This window comes from Cydia amplana, chromosome 11, assembly GCF_948474715.1.
Source record: "Cydia amplana chromosome 11, ilCydAmpl1.1, whole genome shotgun sequence".
In the NCBI taxonomy this organism is placed as follows: Eukaryota; Metazoa; Arthropoda; class Insecta; order Lepidoptera; family Tortricidae; genus Cydia; species Cydia amplana.
This window is the reverse complement of record NC_086079.1, coordinates 15,847,128-15,870,131: the sequence shown is the minus strand read 5'-3', so window position 1 is coordinate 15,870,131 and position 23,004 is coordinate 15,847,128. Positions and strand designations below refer to the sequence as shown.

Below are 23,004 nucleotides of genomic sequence, written 5' to 3'. Positions count from 1 at the left end.
CCTATCGGTGTATTGGATATGGAAGGGTGTAATAAAATGAGGATTTAAAAACACATATACCTTTAACGTTTATTTTTAGTATGGGTTGACATTTCCCTTGATCCAACTAGGAAACAAATCAAATTATTTTATGAAATATTTTACACATATAATATTTAAAACTTTCGCGTTTTGAACACATACGATAGACCCGTCTATAAATGTGAGTTAATATATTTTGCACAGTTTAAAATATTCTGCTTAAATGGTACTTTTCGAAAGCAACTTCTGGTGTTACTTTTAAAAGTTTAAAAGTACTAGAATGGCTATAGGTACCCATTCCTATAACATCTAAGGAGTGCCCCTAATTTCTTCAGGATTCCGTCACCAGATGATACAGGGACCAACTAGAAAGCTCCTTATTCAAACTAAAATAAATCAAATTACTTAGCTCTAATATTCTCCGAGTAATCGCCTCTCATCGGAACGCGCAGCATTTGCATAGCGTATTTTCGCCACAATAGATAGGTTGTGTAGAACCTATCTACTTAGTACGTACTCACTCAATCATAGTATTCAATAAACGTTAAATTGTTGCCGAAAATTCCGCAAATACATCGCGAAACCATTTACCAAACAATGAACCATACAATTTTTCCATTTCGCTTAATTAACTCGCCATAATTGCACAGTATTCAACTCAAACAAATTAAGTATTAACAATACAAGCCGAAAATTAGAACCGCCTAAAAGTGCTTTGAAAATTTAATTTAAAGATAGGCTGTGGCGTGCACGAAGTAATAAAATAATGAATTTGCTGTATGTTGAAAGTGCTATTAGAATAACTCACATTTTCTTAAGTTTAATACACAATATGAGGTAGGTTTATAATAATATTCTTATACCTTTAAACGAGCAATTCTTGTATGTATAATATATTTCTGGAATCTCGGAAACGGCTCAAACGATTTCGATCAAATTTGCAATATGGGGGTTTTCGGGGGCGAAAAATCTTAGCTAGCTCTTATTTATCTTTGGGAAAATGCGCATTTTTGTGTTGTTATATGTTTTCCGAACAAAGCTCGGTCTCCCAGATATGAATAAATAATAATGTAAACTGCTAAGGCCATCAATGGCGTATACGTTTGAGCAATTCTTTGACTTATAAATCTTATAATAACCATAACTGCCAATGTTTTTATGGGTTACATGTATTTAAAAACATCACACCCTTATGGCCATAAGTTTAGGTCTAGGAATTTATGGCTGACTTGTATTTATAACATAATTCATTTGACATTCATATTAATCGGTAACAAGGCGTATTTATTACGGCCATTCTCCGAGTGTTTTAAGTATTCATTACCTTGGCCACACTTATTTCCGCACTAAGTCATGTGTTATGCTTATGTACAGGAACCGCGCTAATTTATAAGAAAAACTACGGAAACTGTATGGATATGTGGGTCATACATATTATATTGTACGCATAACTCGATCGAGTCTTTTCTGTAGACATCGCAAAGTTAGGCCGCGTTCCCACTATGTCGTAAGGACAGTAATCGGACCGTCGTATATGGGAACACCTCCATTTAAATATACAGGCCACGACGCACAACTATGGGGCATGGCACACTGCGTGCGATTCGCACGTCAGCGACGTGCGACCAGGACGTCGCTATAATACGCGCATAGCGTAGTTTCGTTCAAACTTCAGAGCGACGTGCGAATCTGACACAGTGTGCCATGCCCCTGTCTGTCGTTTTTTTCGTGGCCCCAGACATTAGGTAACCATAAATATTGCCTAAAATAAAGCTTTACTTATATTGGTGCAAGCGAGATGCACTGCATTTGAGTTGACGCAGTCGCTAGCATTTAAGGCCGCGTAAAACTCAAGGTGAGGGTATAGTTTCCGCTATCCAACGCGTCATTTGCCTTCCACTCGCACGAGTGTGTATCGGGCGCTTTATTACCATTTATCAGTTAATCTGTAATCCACTAAATCGGATTTAATATAAATTGTTGTACATACAATTAACGGTTAGGTCCCGCAAATAATGAATTAATTTTGGACGCCGCCTATCTTTAATTACGGTTTACTGATTATACTTACAAATACCGACCTAAATATACAAATGCCTATTTTGGGCCCACCACGCGTCATAGACGTAACGACCATTGGGAAACTCGTTCAATTGCTGGAAGAGATCGCTCTTTAGCGATAAGGTCGCCTGTTGTTTACCTCTGTCTTCAAGTATGATTTGTGTTTCCATCTACATTTATTCTGAGGTTGTGCAATGAAGAGGATTTGTATTGTATTGTATTTGCCAGCCTAGAATACTTTTCCAATTAGAGATAAATCTGTACCTACAGTTCGGGTTCAAAAGTATATGTTACGATCAAATTGTTCTAGTGTACATGTGGGTACATAGAGATATACCTCTTTTTGTTAACTAAATAGAGATGTAGTAGATACTTTTGACGCATAGTCTAATCCGCTACCTTTGATGCTGACTGTACACTTGGTTGTCCCTTTAATAACGTCACATAAAGGTCCTCTCGTCATTACGCAGAATGAATTCAATAATCCTCAAAGAGCTTATCCGGCGTATGGTTAATGGATTGCGGTACTTCCTATAATATCAAATATTTATCATAAAAAGGTCAGGTCCTAAAAATGATGACATAATATTTTAAATATATTTTAAAACGTTAACCAAATAACCTCCAATAACCATAGCCTCCAACCCCCGCCCACCTGGGGGAGCATACGGGTGGAATCACATCTGTCAGCATCGAGCCGCATTTTATATATGAGAAATCGCTCGTTAGTATGAAGATGCGTACGCATGCTTTCGGCTTTCCGATGCGTACGCATCTTCATACTAACGAGCGATTTCTCATATATAAAATGCGGCTCGATGCTGACAGATGTGATTCCACCCTACACCTGCTGCGTGTGTGGCCGAGGGATCCTCTCTCGTATAGGGCTTTACAGCCACGAACACAAGTGTCGTTACCGGGATAACACAGATGGAAAAGGCCTATTATTATTATTAACCAAATAACACGATAAGTTCAAATAAAGCAGTATCTACACAGTAAAATACTAGCAATAAAACATTACGAGTCTAATCCAAATGAATGCTGTTGAATTAAGCTAACTTTACTGCGTTTAAGCTATAAGCTTATAAGAAACGCAGGTAAAAAAATCGCGTATTACGTACGCGACGCGGGGCTCTCGTGACCGCTGGGGCCCATCACTCGAACCGTATTAGCCAAATAATATTACTGTGTTGCCATGGTTACCCATATGACTTGACAGTTCTTGAACTAATGATCGAGAAAAGGATGGTACGGCTGTGCCTCTTTGTTTTGCTCGACTTGGCGGACGCAATGCCGTGCCCCCAAATGTTAGTCCAATACCGTTCGAGAAATGGGCCACTGTTAGTGCTGCTCTCGTAAATGTCGCTAACTAAAAATACGTGAGATTAAATCGTATTATCTTAATGTTAGTTTGACTCACGACAGTTTAAATTCGAATGTTAACCGTCATTAAATAAATGTGTTTAATCTATTTTTCTCCTTGTCTCCAGCCGACAAAGTGCCTCCCGGTTTCCCCTCCATCGCGCCGCCATCGTCCACCATGGTGGTGGAGGTGGGTCACACTGCCACTCTGCCCTGCCAAGCTACCGGGACGCCGACGCCGAAAGTCCGCTGGCTTTGGAACTCGCTGCCGCTCGACATTGCCTCCAATCCGAGATACGCGCTGCTGAACGACAAGATGCTCGGTAAGTTTTTAGGGTTCCGTACCCAAAGGGTAAAAACGGGACCCTATTACTAAGACTCCGCTGTCCGTCCGTCCGTCCGTCCGTCCGTCTGTCACCAGGCTGTATCTCACGAACCGTGATAGCTAGACAGTTGAAATTTTCACAGATGATGCATTTCTGTTGCCGCTATTGTTATAGCGGCAACAGAAATGCATCATCAACAAATACTAAAAACAGAATAAAATAAAGATTTAAGTAGGGCTCTCATACAACAAACGTGATTTTTGACCGAAGTTAAGCAACGTCGGGCGGGGTCAGTACTTGGATGGATGACCGTTTTTTTGCTTGTTTTGCTCTATTTTTTGTTGATGGTGCGGAACCCTCCGTGCGCGAGTCCGACTCGCACTTGGCCTGTTTTTTAATGATATTGAACAGCGATGGAATACATAAAGACGAAACTCTTATAAATATTTTTGACTTCAAACAGCGCTCCACGTGATACATAATCTAACAAGTGTCACTGACAACTATCCCTTCTCCCTAAATTATACCCAACTCGTAGCTTAGGATATTACCTAGGTACCTAATATGCAATCTTGTTTTACGAAACGAAAATGTCATATCTGCCGCGGCTGAAACTTTTTAGTGCCTGTAACATTTCTTACTCAAATTTTACAACCTATTGAATTACCTACATATCGCATCGGTCATCGTAATCATTTAAGCAGAAGTGCAATGAAACTTTATCGTCAATACATCGAGAAGCTGTCCAATAAATCAAAGGGATCAGACGTGTCTCGACCTAGGCCTCAGAGACCACTAGATTCATTCCAATAGGGTACACTGCGGAGGCGAATAAAAAGTTTAGGCAAAACAGGATCAGAAGGCGTATTCTGATTGTAATAAGACTTTATGAGTTTGATCTCGCTTTGTTATGGTCAAAAATGAGATTTCTGGTTGAAGATATATAACAAGTCCAGATCAAATTTATAATCTGTTACATATTACTGTCAGAATATGCCTTCAAACAAAATTGCATATTTAAATGTTACGATATTTAGATGTTCGTTTCTCAATCACGCAATAAACAGCTGTAAATTATGCTTTTTATACAAGTAATCAATTAGTACGAGAGCGAAAGAAGGGTTTAATACAGCCGACTTCTACGCGAACAAAGACACGGGCTGAAGCTAGTGTTAAATAAAAAAATCTTACTTCAGTAACTTGTAATCGAAAAGATTACCTACGATTCTTCTATCTATCTAATAATGGAGTAGGTCTCAAAAAGCACGCTATTTTTTTTTCATTGCGATACAAAATAATTTCGCAGTCAGCCCCAACATCATCTCAAGGGCCATGCTACTCCGGTCCGCCACACAACTCGACTATCGCTCGCGCAGCTAATCTCAACAAGGCTTGGGCCTAGCATGTCAATTACAATTAACGTCAGCTGACCGGCTAATTAGATGATGTATAGCTTTCTTGGTGCCTAAGAGACCTGTACCGAAAAGTTCTGCAACTAATCCAGACACTCATTCATAATTTTTGTAGTTATGTATTAGTATTTCAGATATTAATTTATCTCAAGGAATATACCTATTCTTTATCTGTTTAGTTAAAAGGTGTTATTGTTACGTGCTAAAATTTTACTTGGGTAATAGGAGAGGCATGATGGTAGGACACCTGATACGGCATGACAAGTTTTTCCTGAACATCTTGGAAGGCAGGATTGAAAATACAAGAGAAGAAGGGAAACCTAGAATAACTTATCTTAGCCAAATAAAAAATGATACGTCGTATGAGGAAATTAAAAGACTGGCACAAGAAAAATATGATTGGCGATTACTCCACCGACAAGAGTTCTTAAGTTATGATAATGATGATGAAAGAAGTGCTGCAATGCTGTCAACATTTCCGTTAAAAAATTTCGAGGACTTTTTATACAATACTCTTGGTATCTTTAACCCACTCTTTATACTACCCGTTAAAAAGAGCTACGGAACACTTAGTTTCCTGGTGTCAGTAATGACTGGGATATGATTTGACGGCGTTCCCCTTTGATTGATGTTAGATCTCATTTCAGATTGCGCGCCGTCGCGGACTTTTCAAGCGCTTTGTTTACCCGTTAGTGTAAGGCCTGAGTGGACGCTCGAAGCGGAGCGTTCGGCGGGGCGTGCAGCGTGGCGTCGGGCTCACAAGTAATTTGAGCAGTGTGCACTAAGGCTGCTCCTATACGCTTGCATTTGTTTAACATGCACGCCGCACGCCCCGCCCCGCTGCACGCCCAACTCGAGCGTCCACTCAGGCCTTATACTTAGTGTAAGGCCGACGCTCGAAGCGGAGCGCTCGGCGGGGCGTGCAGCGTGGCGTCGGGCTCACGAGTGATGTGAGCAGCGTGCACTAAGGCCGCTCCTATACGCTTGCATTTGTTTAACATGCACGCCGCACGCCCCGCCCCGCTGCACGCCCAACTCGAGCGTCCACTCAGGCCTTACACTTAGCCGCGAAAGCGTGGCGAGTTACTGTCTTGATAGTTCCAGTGTAACTTGACCTAGAGATTCGTTAGTAAATAATCGAAGGACAGTTTAATCCTTTCAATTCATTACTAAAGTTACCTATACTTTTCCCAAAAAATCAAACAATCCGTCAATCGGGACACATATCATGCAAAATATGTGTTTATAAATCAGTAATTTACAGCAATTAGTAGAAGCTATATATTTTATTATGAGTATTATGACTTACTTATCGATAACAGATCAATGTTACATTTTCTCAAACACTCTTTTTTGCCACGAACAGCTCTGTCTGTTAGCGACACCATCCTAGTCCTATCTTGTAACTATATATATAGATTATGTCTAATCTCATAATGCGTCATCACATTAGCGAGGAGTTAGCACTGTCAAAGGTTGGGAGTACGGCTTACGGACTTAAGCGCTTAACCCAGTCTTAGGGCGTTACGATACCCTAGTTTAGTAGTTAAGTACCGCACTTTATGTCATTTAGGATCGGCAAATTTGAGAAAAAAGTGCTAAACGTAGTAGAAGTCGCCTCGTCATTGTATTTGTATGTATGTATGTATGTATAAACCCTTTATTGTACAAAACACAGAACACAAATATACCTATGGCACAGGATAGGCAGTACAAATGCGAACTAATCCCTTTAAGGGATTTCTTCCAGTTAACCTTTGAGTAGATGAGAATTGATGAAAAACGGTAGACAAGTATAGCACTGAGTACTATTAGACTAGAGGGAAGTCAGTAAAATTATGAAAGAGGGCGAAAATAAAAAAATAAAATAAGTATTAGAAATAACAGTTAAACAAATATATATAGAAAACCTACGTTATATATAATTAATATATAATATTTATAGTCACAAACAAGTTAATTCCTGTCCGATAGCCACAACTTCTTTAACTGCCCCTTAAGCCATGCAACGCTGATGCACTGTTGCGACGTCGGCGTGACCGCCGCTGTGATTTTCGATTGTTTTGATAAGGTGAGTGACGTGCACCGCCGCGTTAGTTAGCCTGAGTGGACGCTCGAAGCGGAGCGTTCGGCGGGGCGTGCAGCGTGGCGTCGAGCTCCCAAGGGAAAGGGATTTGAGCAGCGTGCACTGAGGCCGCTCCTATACGTTTGCATTTGTTTAACATGCACGCCGCACGCCCCGCCCCGCTGCACGCCCGACTCGAGCGTCCACTCAGGCCTTACACTTACTGTCACGATCAAATCATGACGTCCATTCCGTCATTCATTTTATCAAGGAATTTGACAGATACAACGGCGACAACAACGACGTCGCGATAGTATATAATGCAGCTGCAGTTTACATCCGAACGTCACCTTTAGGAGTCTTAAAGAGCCGCAAAGACTTTTCTTCAGTGGTAAAATATTTCGATGGATTCTCAACACAGAGCCAGAATGTTACTTCAAATATTCTCAATACCACAGCGTGACTAAACTAAAATTGTCTTAGAAACCCCAAAACGTCCCAAGGACGAGTTTAGTTATTAAAGATGGCGGTAATTAAAAAACGGTCACGCGGCGAATACAATTAGCAGGCACATTCCAATTTTAAAAATATCATCTTGATTTTATATTGGTTCACACTTATTGACTGATTTGAACAAGATACCCTGAAACTAACATTAAGACGAAAGTGGAAAACCGCTCAAAACCGCTTCTGCATACAAACGTTGTAGTCACCATATGTCTCTCTAGATTAACTTTATTGAAAATATTTGTACACAATTTGATGTGTAATAACCACAGTGCCCCATCGATACTTTTTTTTTCTTCGATTTTTTAATTAATATATACTTTAGGAGCTTTTAAAAATTGTATGATTTTTGTTGTTACAAGCTTTTATTTAACTTGCAATGTACCTATATGTATTTAAGTATTTAAATTAATAGTTATATAACTATGTTTGTACGGGTCATTCTCTTCTGACTGTAATAATAATTTTATTAATAAACGAAAACAGGCAAACAAATGGGCATATTATGGTTGACATAAAATTTAAAAATATTTTACATAATGTCAATAACCAGAGAGGAAAATGAGAACGTCTGTTTGGAGAAACGGTCGTCCAACACCAAGATGATATTTTTGAATTGAGAATGCGCCTGTAGGGTAAGTTAATGAAAGTTCGGCGCACGCCCTGTTTGCCCCGCGATATGATAAGCTCCTGAAGACGACGAAATGTTAATTATAAGCCTTTTAGAGAGGCGACAGGCGGGCGGGTGAAACGCGGCGGTTCAGCTGCCGAGAGTTGTATTAGCAAAGGTGGGATAGGTACAGTCACCTGCAACATTATTTTTTTCTCTTCGAAGGCCGCAAAAATTTCTGATACGATCTTATTAGCCATAAGAGCATGTCACATATTTTTGGGGCCTTTGAAGAGTAACATATTATTTCAGGTGACTGTACTAAAGAAATACAATTCTGAGCGCGCTAAATGTAAGGCAATATTAATTATACATAGTTATAAAGAGGAGTAGGGAAAGGGAAGGCAAAACAAGGAGAAAGTAAGATAAAACCTTATTTATTACCTTATTTCCTTTCAACATTCCTTTTTATTAGAACTTGCGAGCATAACTTACAACTTAATAAATGTATGACTCCGCCATTTTGAAATCTGCAAAGCAAAGCGAAGCGCAAGGGCACTACCTACCTTTTCTCGAAGCGCTTCGTCGTTTTTTTGAACCCTCTTAACTTGGGTTTGAATTATACCAGATAAACAAAACTCTCGGGATATGATGTCAATAGTGGACTTATTAAGCATAAAAAATTTCAATTGCATAGCTCTTATACTTTGGATTTTATTAATGTCTAAAAAACCCCGATTTCGTCACTGATTCACTCACTGTTGATCATCAAAACCTCTAGGGTACTTCCTGAAGTCCTAGGAAGCTGAAATTTGGTATGTGAGATAGTATTAGTCCACAAACAACAAAATAATTCAAAAACTTGAAATTATTAACCCCTAAGGGGGTAAAAAGGGGGGCGGAATTTTGTATGGGAAATCGATAACCGCGGAACCGATTTAGTTGAAATTTGGTATGTAGATAGTTATTGTTATGGGGAAGGATATAAAATATTAGTTACAACCTCAAAATCACCCCGTAAGGGTGAAAAGGCATTAGGGGAAAAAGGGGGTTGAAGTTTGTATGGGGAATCAGTAAAAAAGCAGATTGTATATAAAAGATGCCCCCAAGTACGTATTTCAGGATTTTTAATAGTAAATCACCCGCAACCCTTTAAATCAGAAGATTGTCATAAGCAACTTGCAAAAAGATGTGAAATCCCATCAAAAACATTTTCATGTAAAATGTTGCCAAGACGAAACCATAAGGCTCGCACTGACAAAAAGTTATCAGATATCTTGTAGAGCCAAGCTTCTAACTCTACAGGCCCTACCTTCACAGACTCTACACCTTAGTCAAAATATGTGGCTTGGCCGTTTCATTATTACAGGAACTATTTTATAATAAAAAATAATTAATAGTGAATACATATTTCACCTTACGCCCATGTGACGAAGCGGTCAAGCCACATATTTTGACTAAGGTGTAGAGTCTGTGAAGGTAGGGCCTAACTAATCGAACCTGCTCATAAGATTTCCCGAAAATCGTTTGGGAATTGCGACCTGTAGAGGATAACATCCGGACATACGAACGCATTCTTGCTCAAGCTAAAACGGACACTTTCGCCCCACCAAAGACAATCAAATCCTTTCCATAAAATATTATGGTAGGTACAGTACCGTCGGCTGCGAGTCCATCCCGCCGATTTTTTTGTTTTTAATAGAAGATAACAGTTTAGTGAAATAAAAAGCTAATGAAACAGCGGATGACGCGTCAACCGCCCGGCTGCTGCCGCCCGATATGCAAATAATTTCACTAATAATGCCATTATGCACTTGCCGAGGTGTGAACCACTTTAAATTCAGTTAAAGCAAGCCGTGGGTTCCAAATCTCATTAATTTTAATTTATTCCCCTGGATTATTTCTCCTTGGTTGGGTCTTGGGTCCGCTGCGTAACTTTTTGGTTACGTTGATTATAAATACATTCCGTGATAGCGATGAAAATTTGGGAGTTAATTAAATAAATAGATCATTTTCATGGGGCGCCATAAGTCTTATAAAGCTTGTCATGAATTTTAAAACTTTAAGGAATTTAAGGAGTTTAGTTTAAGGAAGTAACAAGTTTTAAGGTATTTTCTTAATTTGCCACCAAAGTTTTTCACAATATAAACATATTTGAAATGGTATCCCGAAATAGGTAAAACATTAATCTGACTATTTTTATTTGTATATTTTAAGTAGGTACATACTTACATTACTTACCTATGATTTTTTGGGTGTTTATGTTTATATTTTACCCAAAAAGTGTCATACAAATAGTTAAATATAGGTATGTTACAAATAGTAAACCAACCACAGCAAAGCCAAAGGAAAATGTGTGGTTTTAGCAATCTTGGATATCTAACAAGGATATTGTTGCCTCGACACCAACTTGGCACGATAATAAGTTATTAAAATAGCTTTATCATCATCAATAGTGTCGGATGAAACAATGGTCTGAAACCGTCTGAAAATTTATTTTCAAAACAGAGATACATCTGTACAGTTCGCGTTCCAAAGTATCTGTCCCACGCACAGTCTAATTGGTCTACATACAGGGACTTATATCTTTTCCTTGAGCTCTCAGAGAATGTTACTATACTTTTGACGCGTAGTCAGATCCGCTACTTTTAATACCGACTGTACTCATTTAATTAATAACTTAAAATGTTTCCAGAAGAATATAACCTCCCCACTTTACAAAGCTAATATTGACCGTTTACTTTCTTAACCGAAGTAACTTTCCTTGTTTTACGTACTTGAAACTTTATAATATCATTCTAGTTCTTAACTGTTTATAATATAACCATCGAGGCGATATACGCTCCAAGTTTGGGAAAGTATGAAGTTGTGAATGTGTTATCCGCGCCCGTATGAGCCTTATTTTTGTTTTAAGTACTATTTTTTCTCAGACTTGCTTTTTAAAATATGTTTTTTAATTGAATCTTAGTCGAGGTATTAAAGGATGACTCACGCTAGGCCGGGACGGGGCCGGGCCGGAACTTTCGGAGCTTCGTTTTCTATGGAAAGCACCACGTGATCACCGATCTGCCGTCATAGATAATGACATGGCGGACACCTCGGCCCGGGCTCGGCCCGGTCTACCGTAAGTCATCCTTAAGACGATAACATTATAAAATATAAAACATAGAAGTTTCAGTTGGATTATACCTACGGGAAAACGCAAAATCAATGATAACTTTGCTATTTCTTTTATGTTTACTTACTTATTAAATTACTTCATCATTTACTTCTTTCCCAAGCCTTACTTTAGACCATGCTTACATCCATCAACGCTTTACAATGTCGCTTTTTCCTCCATTCTCCTATTAATACCTACCCGTTTCTTTACCACTCTCTCCAATTTCCTCCCACACTGACCAATTTATTTACCTAATATATACTCACAAATTATACTTTACGCCCCGTTCATTAAGACAGCTTTGCACGTCACATAAGTCCAGGAAATAACATCACCTCATACTTAATCAACCACGGAGGGCGTTAAGTAAATCGACCGTTTCCTGTCTCCGTAAGAGCTAGATTAAATGTGTGCCATGATAAAGTTTCTTTGGCCACTGTAAAATGACCCCTAAGCATGGAGAAGATGGGAGACTTTTGTAAAGCAATAGAGAGGAGGTAGGTCGAGTGTTGCTGGTCGGTATAAATCCTCTATTCCGCTGGACGTTTATGAATAACGCGTATTTTTCTTTTAATTACGGCGCTGCTGACGCACTTTGTGCACTCGGGATAAGGCTTAGGTATACTTTTGTTTAACTGTAAATAGGGGGAATAGCAGTGAGTTTCTCGTGAAGGTAATTTTGGTAATTACTGGTTGGTGTAAGAAAGCAGAAGAAATTTAAAGCTCCCAACTGCTTAAAGCTCTGTACAGTATAATATAGGTATATGGAACCTTTGGAACATTATAATAAGCTGATGATTATAATGATCAGAATTAGTTTTTTTTTGTAAAAGTAACGGTATTTTACATGTCAGGTATAAAAAGAAAGGTAGGTTCAGGTATCAAACAGAGTCTAGGGGAATTATCGAGATGGGAAGGTCGAAATATCTTTAAAAATTATATTTTCATTCAGCAATGTGTCGGTAGTAATGTCGCGCTGCATTACTGCAGGATTAATGCTGGTGCAGTCTGAATCTGAACGGTACCTTTAGTGTAAAAAATCGAATAGACGTCATACCGGAGTGAACCTGTTAACTTTACCTCCGTTGATAGTGGGATAAAAATATTACCATACGAAAATGGGAATAGGTATTCGACACAAGAAAAACAACCGATCGCTCAATATTCCAATACCATACAAGCGTACATAAGATGTTTATGTACACAATGCATACAATAGTTGAACCTCAGAGGGAGGGTTCGTTGCAAGTTTATTCCACTATACATCGGCAACTTGCAAGACACGTCACGGACATATTTATACGTAGACCAAGCAAATGCATTTGTTACATCCTATTCCATTGTTTTCAGTGCTTGCTGCTAGTAAGATTACATATGAAGGCGCCTGTCGCACAGAGCAGCTTCTTTCGTATCGTTATCTAGAAATTATCTATTTCGAGTAATTTTAGGTCCGTTTCTATCATATATCCTTAACTGGAAGAGATCATACAGGGATAAGTTCGCCTTTGTTGTATTTAATTTACTCTGTAACTATGTTTCTCGTGTTTTTATTTCCATGTGCAATAAAGTATATACATACATACATACATACATATCCTAGATTATTCTGGTAGGTACCAAAGGGCTTAACAAAATCTCATTTTTGATAGACTGACATTTGCTTCATTGTAACAATAGTCACACTATATCATGTTTTGGCGCTAATGTTCTCATGGCATTGTGACAAGGTACAAAGTGACACAGAAATAAAGTTTCCGACCGTACGGTCGAGTTCACAAATATATTTACAAAGCTAACATTCCAAAAATATATTTACACGACCTTATTGTCAGTGTCTTAGCGGCGTGTCAATATATTTTTAGAGTTTTGTCTTGTAAAGTAGTTTGTGATCTCGACTGTACATGCGACCTCTATTTCTACATATGTCTACAGGGGAACAGTGAGCAGCGACACCATGTTTATTGGGTACACTTTGTTCTAACCGACCGCGAAGTGTTTACGGCGCTTGACTTTGCCAATCTTGCAGCTGTACGTTTGTTTCAGTTGCACCTGTGTTGGCTGTTTGTTGAGTGTCTGGTGTCCTAACAAGTCGAATATTAAATTTTATTTGAATTTTATTCGATTTAAATAAGCCCAAAAAAAATATTTGAGTCATTAAAATTCATGGATTGTAATTTGTATACTCATCTCACGCCGTATTTTGCTACTCGAGAACCTTTCTGCCTGTTACGAACTGATCAATAGCTAGTTAGTTAGTTAAGATGAAAATCAAGGCAACACCATGAAAATCATATAGTGACTTCACTATGACAGGCACAAGTTAGATATTCAATAAAGTCAGAAGTATGCTACCTCAACCGCAACCAACGACATTCTTTGAAACCGATTAACAATGGAGATCTGCATGAAAACAACTTAAAATCATTCATACCGCCCAATTGTGCAACTTTTTCCTTTTTGAATGGCGGTAAAAAACTAATTTTCAGGCAAAAAAACTAGACCACAGGCACGGGCTTAAACTGGATTACATTTTGACGCGACTCTTTTGTTCAAAGTGCATACCAAAGAAATACAAAAAGGCACCGCTGGAAGTGACACGGCCGTCCTTAATCCCAACACGCCCCCCACTGTTATTGTTGTTCGAATTAAACCCGGCTTTTTGCTATAACAACAACCAACCGTTGCCCATTCAAACTTCCCAGGATTCGGCATTTGTATGTAAATTAGTCCTAATCTGGCGTAGGGCGCAATCACGGCGGTGTATCTGCGTCCCTTAGGGCGAGAGGTGAACACAGACCATAATAACTGGAAGGCTCAGGACATAATCTCCCATTGTTTTGAGGTTATAAAGCATGAACACACGTGTTGTGCTGTAATTTATATTCTAGGACCTTTTTGTTTACGGCCAAGGCTTGGATTTAATAACGCAGGCGCGTCGTTAAACTATCCTTGAATTGCCACAGTTTTAAGGAGCTTTTAAGCCAGGATTCGCATTCAAATGTCTCTTCCATTTGCATTTTGTGTCTATAGAAAAGTAAGTACTATCGTTTGGGGCTATTTGAAACCCCTGGATCTATTTGAAATTATTAGAATCGTCTTCATGATATAATATTTTATACCGTATAGTTACAAGCAAGGATTTTAAAGTGAACCAACGTTAGTTTGGCTTGCCGCTTGATATATGAGCACTAAAGTTAAAATAAGTAAGTTTTATTCAGCGTTAAATAATCGCATTATAAGATTGCACAAAAATACTTGATGTTAGTATTACTTTCAATATGTCTGTAGCAACGCGAAATTTCCTCTTCAAAAAACTAGTTCCGAAGTTAACTCGAACCGACGTGTCTGAAGCTATCGGGTCCGGAGCTGACATATCAAAGGGTTGAACAAGGGGCATTGAGCCGGCACCTGCCGCGGCGCAAGTGCCGCAGAAAAAATCCGTCTGGTTACATTTTGATTGCGACTGCAACAGCAGTAGTGAGCGTTACTGCAGCAGCGTTGAAGCAATGGAAAACGGGTGATGCATCTGTTTTCCAGCCTCCAGGTGGAAAGAGCCAACTTTCGGCCCGCTGCGAAGCTTATTATATGCTTTCCGGCTCCGTCAGATAAAAAATATATTTTTTAAACAAATTTGTAGTTATAAATATGTTCTTATTAAGATCCGTCCGTCTTCTTCCAGGTGCACATTACATCTATAATGCTCTATCAATATAATTAAAGGACAATCCAATTATATTATAAAACCATAATAAAAATATTGACATTGTTATTTTAACCCGCCTCATCTTCTGTACTTGCGCCGCCACAAGATATAAATCGAGAAGCCTTGGGATCAGGAGCGCCATATTTTTTATTTGATCGCTTTGATTCAACGACCCCAGATTGAATGTCTATCTTGTTACAATATCATGAATTCTATGTGTTACTTTGGTTATAAAGAGTTAACGATATGGTGTTTTTTATTGTTTGCGTTTTTGTTTAATGTCTAAAATTATGTATATGCCAAATGTAGTATCCTCCAAATTCGTCTTCTCCATCCTCATTCTGCCTTATGTTATGAATAGAAAATACCTACTTTATTTTATGTGGTTCCTATAGAAATCCCAAAACAAAAACAAAACCATGCTTAGGTAGGACGAGGATATACTTCAATTAGTGGCTCTTAAGTAATAATGAAGATTTTTTGGTTGAAATAGCGTGCCAAAAATAATCACCCAACCCTCTAACCATCAAAGGACGTGAACGAATTTTAAACAAACATACACTCGATAAACATTACCTACTTTTTCTTATTTTTAATTACAACTAAATAGTGATAAAATAAGCATTATAATTGCACTAATCCAACTAAAATCTCCACTCCTATATTGCGGTAAACCTCTCAAGTCAGTCTGGCTAGATAAATCACTTCAGGAAGCAGGAGACGTTTGTAACACCTCTGAGCCTTAATAATACACAATACGGGACGGTCTGGATCTCGCAGTATTAAGGACATGGCGGACAAGACACTGCTTTAATTAACTTTGTGACCCGACAACAAGGAATACATTTGACATATGTACAATTTGAGTGGTAGGTACATATACAACGGCCAATACAATACAATACTCCTTTATTTCAGACAGTAAAGTAAATTTCATTTTTTTCCTACAGTTCTTGCATATTTTATTCCTGTCTGTGTGCCACTTATACAACGGCCAATAATACACTAATAAATATAAGTACTTTTTGAGCTCTCTGTAACATTTTTCTTTAATATCAAGTATAATATAAGTCTAAAAGGTTTACTTTTTAGATTCCTAATTATGAAGAATCAGGAGCCCGATTCTGATTTTAATTTCTTGATCTAAAACTACGATTTTAATCCGTCAACATTTCTGGTCAAGGGCGTGTAGCAACGTCAATAAAAAAATGTATCACTAAGACAAAATATAAACGAAAAAGCTTAATATTGCTTATGTATATTATCATTGTCCATTGTCAGATAAAAAGCTGAAAGTAAACGTGGTACATTATTGACACGCACTGGTATCTGCCTAATCTGCTCTTTGTTTCATGATATTGGAAAACTTTTTATTTCAACACAACGAACTGGACGCAATTTTTACACATTTGTTTCCTTTCCATCCAACTGTCAAATACAATTTATTTTTTACCACAACAACTTAACCGCCATTTGCGCGCTTTAGCGTCCCAGCTGCACACCTACAAAAACTCTTTAACTGTTGCCTTTTGTCTTCAATTCAAAAAGCGGGGACCTTCGTCAGAAACGCCCAAACCTATCGTCGGGGCTGTCACTGGGCCCCCTGGTCCCGACCGCGTAGGGGTCGGTAGTTTCATTTTATTACTCGCGGACCGATGGGACCACCGCGATTTTAGCGCCCGAATCTGTCTTCACTTGAATTTTAGATCTTGGGCCCGATTCGGATTTTGTAATAGACATCTATTAGATATTTTTTAGACATCGCCAATAATAACGATATGTTTAAGATCTAACCTGTCAAATTTGACATTTCCGCGATTCTGGAGATACTCTTGAACGATTTCCACAAGATATTACTTAGAGATCTACTTCACATCTAATAGATATCTAACACGATCTATCGTAAAAGTGACATTGGTTGCCCGAATTGCGCTGCAAAAGAGAACTAGTTGAAATCTAAACTATAACGTATCTAGAATGGATCTAGTACGTATCGTCTCTTGTGAATATCTTGAAGTTCAAATACGGCAGCTTGTATCTTTCTTGTCGTCGAAAGAAAAGCGTTGTTTTTGCACACCGGGGATTTATTGCGAGCTAGCAGTATAAGGACCTCTTTTAATTATTTTTGGCGCCCAACGTGGGCCTTAATTTTGGCGACGATTATAGTACCCTTACCGTCTTATAATGCTGTTCCGGTTGCAGCACACACAGTATTTAAGAAAGCGGCTGTCTAACAAACCAGGGGCTTGTGTTTGATGGTATTTGGTCGGTTTGTTTTTATAGACCGAAAAGCTAGTATACTAACAAAAATGATATAATCCATATAAAATTCCGAGAAACTTTCTTGTTATGAGCCAGAACTTTTGTTCATTAATTTCTGCGTAAAAGAGAAACACGAATAATCTTGCTTGTTTACATTATCTTCAGTTGTAAGTTGTTTCGTGTACAATATTGCAGCACGTTGCAGTTTCAGCAGGCGCCCAACGTAGGCTTTACTTTGGCGACGATGATCCACATTTTTATTTTAACTGTCATCACTACTTTCAACAATCCGGTTTATTACTTTACTGCAGTGGGATTGCGCTCGTAACTTTGTTTGCGGGAAAATAGAACAAGAAACTTGAACCGGGAATGCAGTGAAACGGTTGGAAATAAAAGTAATAACTTTGAATTTTGATACCGTTGCGAAATTGCATGGAGAAAATAAAAATGTTAGATGTTTGTCTTGAAGTGTCTCCAGGGGCGAATAAGATCTTAAAAGGTGAAAAATGTACGGTACCAGATGCTAGCTGGTATTAACATTATAGTCACTTTTTGACATGCAGTTGTTCTCAATGACAGTACGGTTTCTGATAACGAAACTTTCGTTTTAGATGAAACATATTTCAGAGACAACAACACACAAACAAAAACACATTTGACAAAAGTATATAGTAAAATTAATTAATTAATAATCATAATAAAGTGTTGACATATTCCAAAAAAGCTTTATTAAAATGTAATGAACATTCAATACCGTAAAACGGGGTAAATAGGTCCAATATTCACATTCAACTGGAATTTTAACCATCTTCCGTAAGTCATAGAGTATTTTATAGTACTACATAAACATGTATGGTAAGCTCTTTTAGATGCTGAGTAGCCTTAAATTCCCGACTTATTGCCATATTTTGATATATTTAACAAAAACCTTATCGGATTCCAATTTACCCCTGACGGGGTAAATAGGTTCGAAAGTGAGGTTAATTGGAATTTTCACTAGGGTTGTCACTCAATCTATTCAAAGCTAGATAGGTACCTACCATCATCATCATCATCATCAGATACCTTCAAAACTAGTCTCGGAAAATCTTTACAATAGGCACTAAATTAACATTGCATTAGACATATAATACCAAGGTCTCTAGGTAGGGGCACAGTAGTAGGTAGGTACCTACCTAGTAGGTACCTAAATAAAATTTCCTTAAATTTACTAAGATTTTAATTTTTGACAACCCTATTAGGCAATGCCAATTTTCCCCATTAACAAACCAAATAACCCCCACGTTGTTCCAATTAGACCTGTTGACGTGCCAATTTCCCCCTTCACCGTTCCTATTATCTCAAAAATAACCTAAAAACGAGTGGTTATCGAAAAACTAAGATTTATAATGAAATATTACAATTATTTACTTACTTTTTGATTTATATAAACCACAATACACTATTATGATCGATATTACACAAATTTCAACACTTTTCACAATATTACTTACCTAAAACTTGAAGTTAAAACGCACCATGCACACGTGTTGACGACTACCCTGACTTTAAATGTGTTTTTCTTACTGAAACGCCATTGGCTGATTTAAATGCTCAGTGTAGCCAGTAGCAAAAAATACCATATTCGTTCAGAAATTAATAAGTTGACCTCCTGTCTGGTTGTAATGGAACTAACAGACCAGTTTAGAAAAGCAGACTTTTATTCCAATTTACCCCGCGATTCCTATTTTCCCCGTTTTACGGTATACCAAAATTAGTTGCAACGTTTAAATAAATAGTTAACAGTTTATATAACTAAACTAACTATAACAATTTACTTAACTAAAGGTAATAGTTTACAATTCGTTGCACGCATTAAATTTCAATTTGTCGTATCGTGGTAGGAATTGATAGCCGCAAACTGCCCGCTCGCCCGGCGCGCCGCTCTCATATTTCCTACTTGCCTGACGATTTTAACTATATGAAGAAAAATACCACAGAAGTTCACAGAACCAACGTATGATATTTTCATTTAAATTATTTATCATTTGGAATTTCAGTCACTGGTATTACATATGGTGTTAGTAATGCTTAGACATAATTATTATGCGAGCTAATGAGGTAGGTGATATTTACAACTTTAACCCCGAATTGTAAAAAAAAATTGTCTAGCAAATTACAAAATATAGGAAACAACTAATTATTAGTTTGCATTATGATCTCACTAATTAGTTTATTCCACTAGTAAATATTAACCAAATTCGTGGGTTGTAAGCCTCGGTTATACAAATCTCGTTTAATATGGAGCAAAACAAATCTTTCTCGACAAAAAGCAAAAAGATGACTAAAAATTCTGTCACAATCCTTATATACACAGACAACAGGTTAATTAACATTCTATATTTAGCTTGGTTTAAGTATGCTATGTTGTATACAATCTAGCTGTGGCATACTTACGGTAAATATGAGTCATTTTACTAGACTATGTTTTTCCCAGTATGTAGGGTTGTCGGGCACTCGAATAAATATTTTCATGTGCTGGATTTAAATCAGATATGGAATATTTTCAATCTATTTTTCTTGTTTCCATTGACGTCGGTTTGCATGATTTATGACGAGCAGTCGATATCCGGCGGGGAAGTCATAACTTATTCCATTTTTAATGTTTAGCTGTAGAATTATAAATATAATAATTGTGACATATGAAGCTAGATTTTTGTAACACTCGCCGACAGTACATATATCAACATATTTACTTACGTACGTACGTAATCTTCTACATAATAATATATTACGAGACTACACAACGAGAACAAAAAGTGAAAGAAATACCTATAGTGACAGTAGGTACCTACATTGTAAAATTTGTACAAAATAAATATAAGACTAGTCATATGGCGACTGAAGCAACTCTTAGTTTAAGTTTAATATTTTTATATTATAGTAATTTTAATTTTATATGGACTTATTGTCTGAAATAAAGTGATTTTTTTTTTTTTTTTTTATATTGATAATTTAATTACCCTTCGTTATTGCTTTTCCGTAGGCGTACAAGGATCTTAATTATTAAAGTCTCCAAGATTAAGATAAAGCAATAACACAAAATTAAGCATTATCATCTTACCCATTTTTATACAATGTAGTTCATGGCTACTTCAATTTATTACCAAAGGCTAATCGAAGCCATCTCTCTAAGACAAAACCTTTCCATCCTTGGCAAGTTTTAATTTCGCGGCCAGCAAAGTAAATAATATCCTCGGGTTGCCCTGTCGGCTGTTTGTTTTTATTAAAACTATGTCCGTCCACTCGTCCATGTTTCATAGTAATTACATTTTCTTTGTGTGTTGCTTCTGGATGCCGCTGGACATTTCTCCCGGCGACAGTTTTTCGGATTCACCTGGTTTAGACGGCCGCAAATCCCACTGTTTTTTCAATTCTGTACGTTATTACCGGGTTTGTAGCGTGGGTAACAAAGAATTAATTCTGTTGCAAAGTAAAAATCTTTATAAATGTCGAAATGTTTAATTTTTCCAATCAATCCGCCAAATTTTTAGTTTATAGTGGACTCTAGTTATGTGGTTTTACGATACGGGCATCTTTGATATTTCGGCCTGTCATTGAAAAAAAAGATATTATTATTGACTAGAATAAAAGTTATTTTCTACGAAGCAGCTGTCTATCTAAAAGCTGAGCAAGCTTACGGTGTTGGAAATAAGTGAACATCAGCATTTTCTGGAATTTGTTCGTACATATTGATTCGGTCAGTCTAAATGTTCATATTAAAAACAAGATCAACTGTAAACATACCCTTAAAGAACTGCAGGAACGGATATAGAGGATCGAAAATTTCGTAACCTACAGCTCTATGACTCAAATGTGCAAGAGCGGTAGACAAGCTGATAATTTGATAACGAAATTTCGATTACGAGTATGGATGTTTGTAATAGTCGGCCCTATTACAAACATCCATAATCGAAATCTCTATATCTGTAGGTAGAATATCCGCCACAGAATGCCCGTAACTCCTGGCATGTACTCTCTGACTGAGCATCAGCGGATCCATCGAGCCTCGCAAATTGTTTCCAGCTGATTGCCAACCCTGTAAATAGCTCCTGGTGCCGTTATTAATTTCTACCATTTGCGCTTTAATATAAGGTCTAAATTGCAACTGGGCAAATATGAGCATAGGGAAGTAATAAGCAAAGCCATGGCTTGTATCTTGCTTCATGAAATATGATATCTTAAGTAATTAGTTGCTTGGTCTTAGTGCTTTCCCGGTTGCAAATTGAACTCTATTTTTCTACACTTTTCCATTTTTCTTCCTTTTCTTCCTATCGTTTATGATTGAAGAATATTTTGAATTTTTTTTTGTTAAGTAATATGAGCTGCTAATTGCCTGGACACATTATGGATGGAATTCATTCATAAAGTGTCCATGCACTTTTGCGGTGGGTGTACTAATGACATGTAGGTAAAAATAATACTTTCACTATTTTCTTGTAAGCAATTGTTTTTTTTTTGTAATAATGTTGTATTTATATTTTTACGTATTTTTCTTTTTTGACGGTTTATCTTTAAAATTACGGAATTGTTTCACTGAGTTAATAGGTTAATATTTATCTACTTACTCTTTATACCTAATATGGACTAATCACCCACCTAACCTAGCCTAAGATCCTAACCCTTATAACTAACAACAGCTGTAAAAAGTAATAAAAAAAATCATTTGTATTTGGATTTTTGAGTGCATTAAAAGAAAATGGTTGACCTTATATATTTTTGGCTCCTCTTTTGTAAAAGCAATCACCAAAATATTAATAATCACTGCAGCGAGACAAGACAAACTTCTCAGTTTACTAAATCTTCTAAAAGCCATAACACTGGCTTAATAACCCCTTAGCCGTATGAGAGCTCTATAAACACCCCGCGGTGACGCATGGCCGCTGGCCATCCTAATGGATCCCCCGAGGCCCGTGTTATTAACTCATAAATCTTTATCTATTTACATGGAACATGCTACGAACACAAACTAACTAAAATAACTTACCCTATATCGCCCAGTCTTCACTTAAGTTTACTGTTTAATCATTAGTTTTGGAACGGACCTTGCAATTGCTGCCGGAGAAATTGACAAACGCTAGGTTACGTTTTCATTTTACTGTTACCCGTTTTGGAACGTACCGTGCAATTTATAGGCACACTGGCTGGGCATAAACTGCCCTTTGAGGTTATATTTTACATTTTCTGTCTCTTTCCAGGGACCCTGCAAATTGTGAAGAGCGAGGAAGAGGACCAGGGCAAGTTCGAGTGCGTCGCGGAAAATTCTATCGGAACTGAGTTTTCGAAACCCACTTCGCTGTACGTCAAAGGTAAGTTTTTTTGTTTAACTTTATCCCCAAATTTTTCAGGATTCAACGACGAGGAAATTTAAAAATTGAAGTGGTTTTTTTCGTACAAGCTTTTATATGTAGGTACTCAACAATTTTGGTCTGATATAGTTAGTAGCAGCTACCAATTAAAAAGACGTCCGGGC

The 23,004-nt window shown here is 37.6% G+C and overlaps 1 protein-coding gene across 5 annotated transcripts in view; it reads left to right on the top strand.

The window, feature by feature from the left end:
• LOC134652059 (tyrosine-protein phosphatase Lar) overlaps window positions 1–23,004 on the top strand; it is a 633,608-nt gene that overhangs the window by 564,461 nt on the left and 46,143 nt on the right. For all 5 annotated transcript variants that reach the window (XM_063507207.1, XM_063507209.1, XM_063507205.1 and 2 more), the window contains 2 exons: window positions 3,576–3,770; window positions 22,730–22,840. In XM_063507207.1, the coding sequence (XP_063363277.1) occupies window positions 3,576–3,770; window positions 22,730–22,840 (306 nt within the window). The remainder of the gene's footprint in view (window positions 1–3,575; window positions 3,771–22,729; window positions 22,841–23,004) is intronic.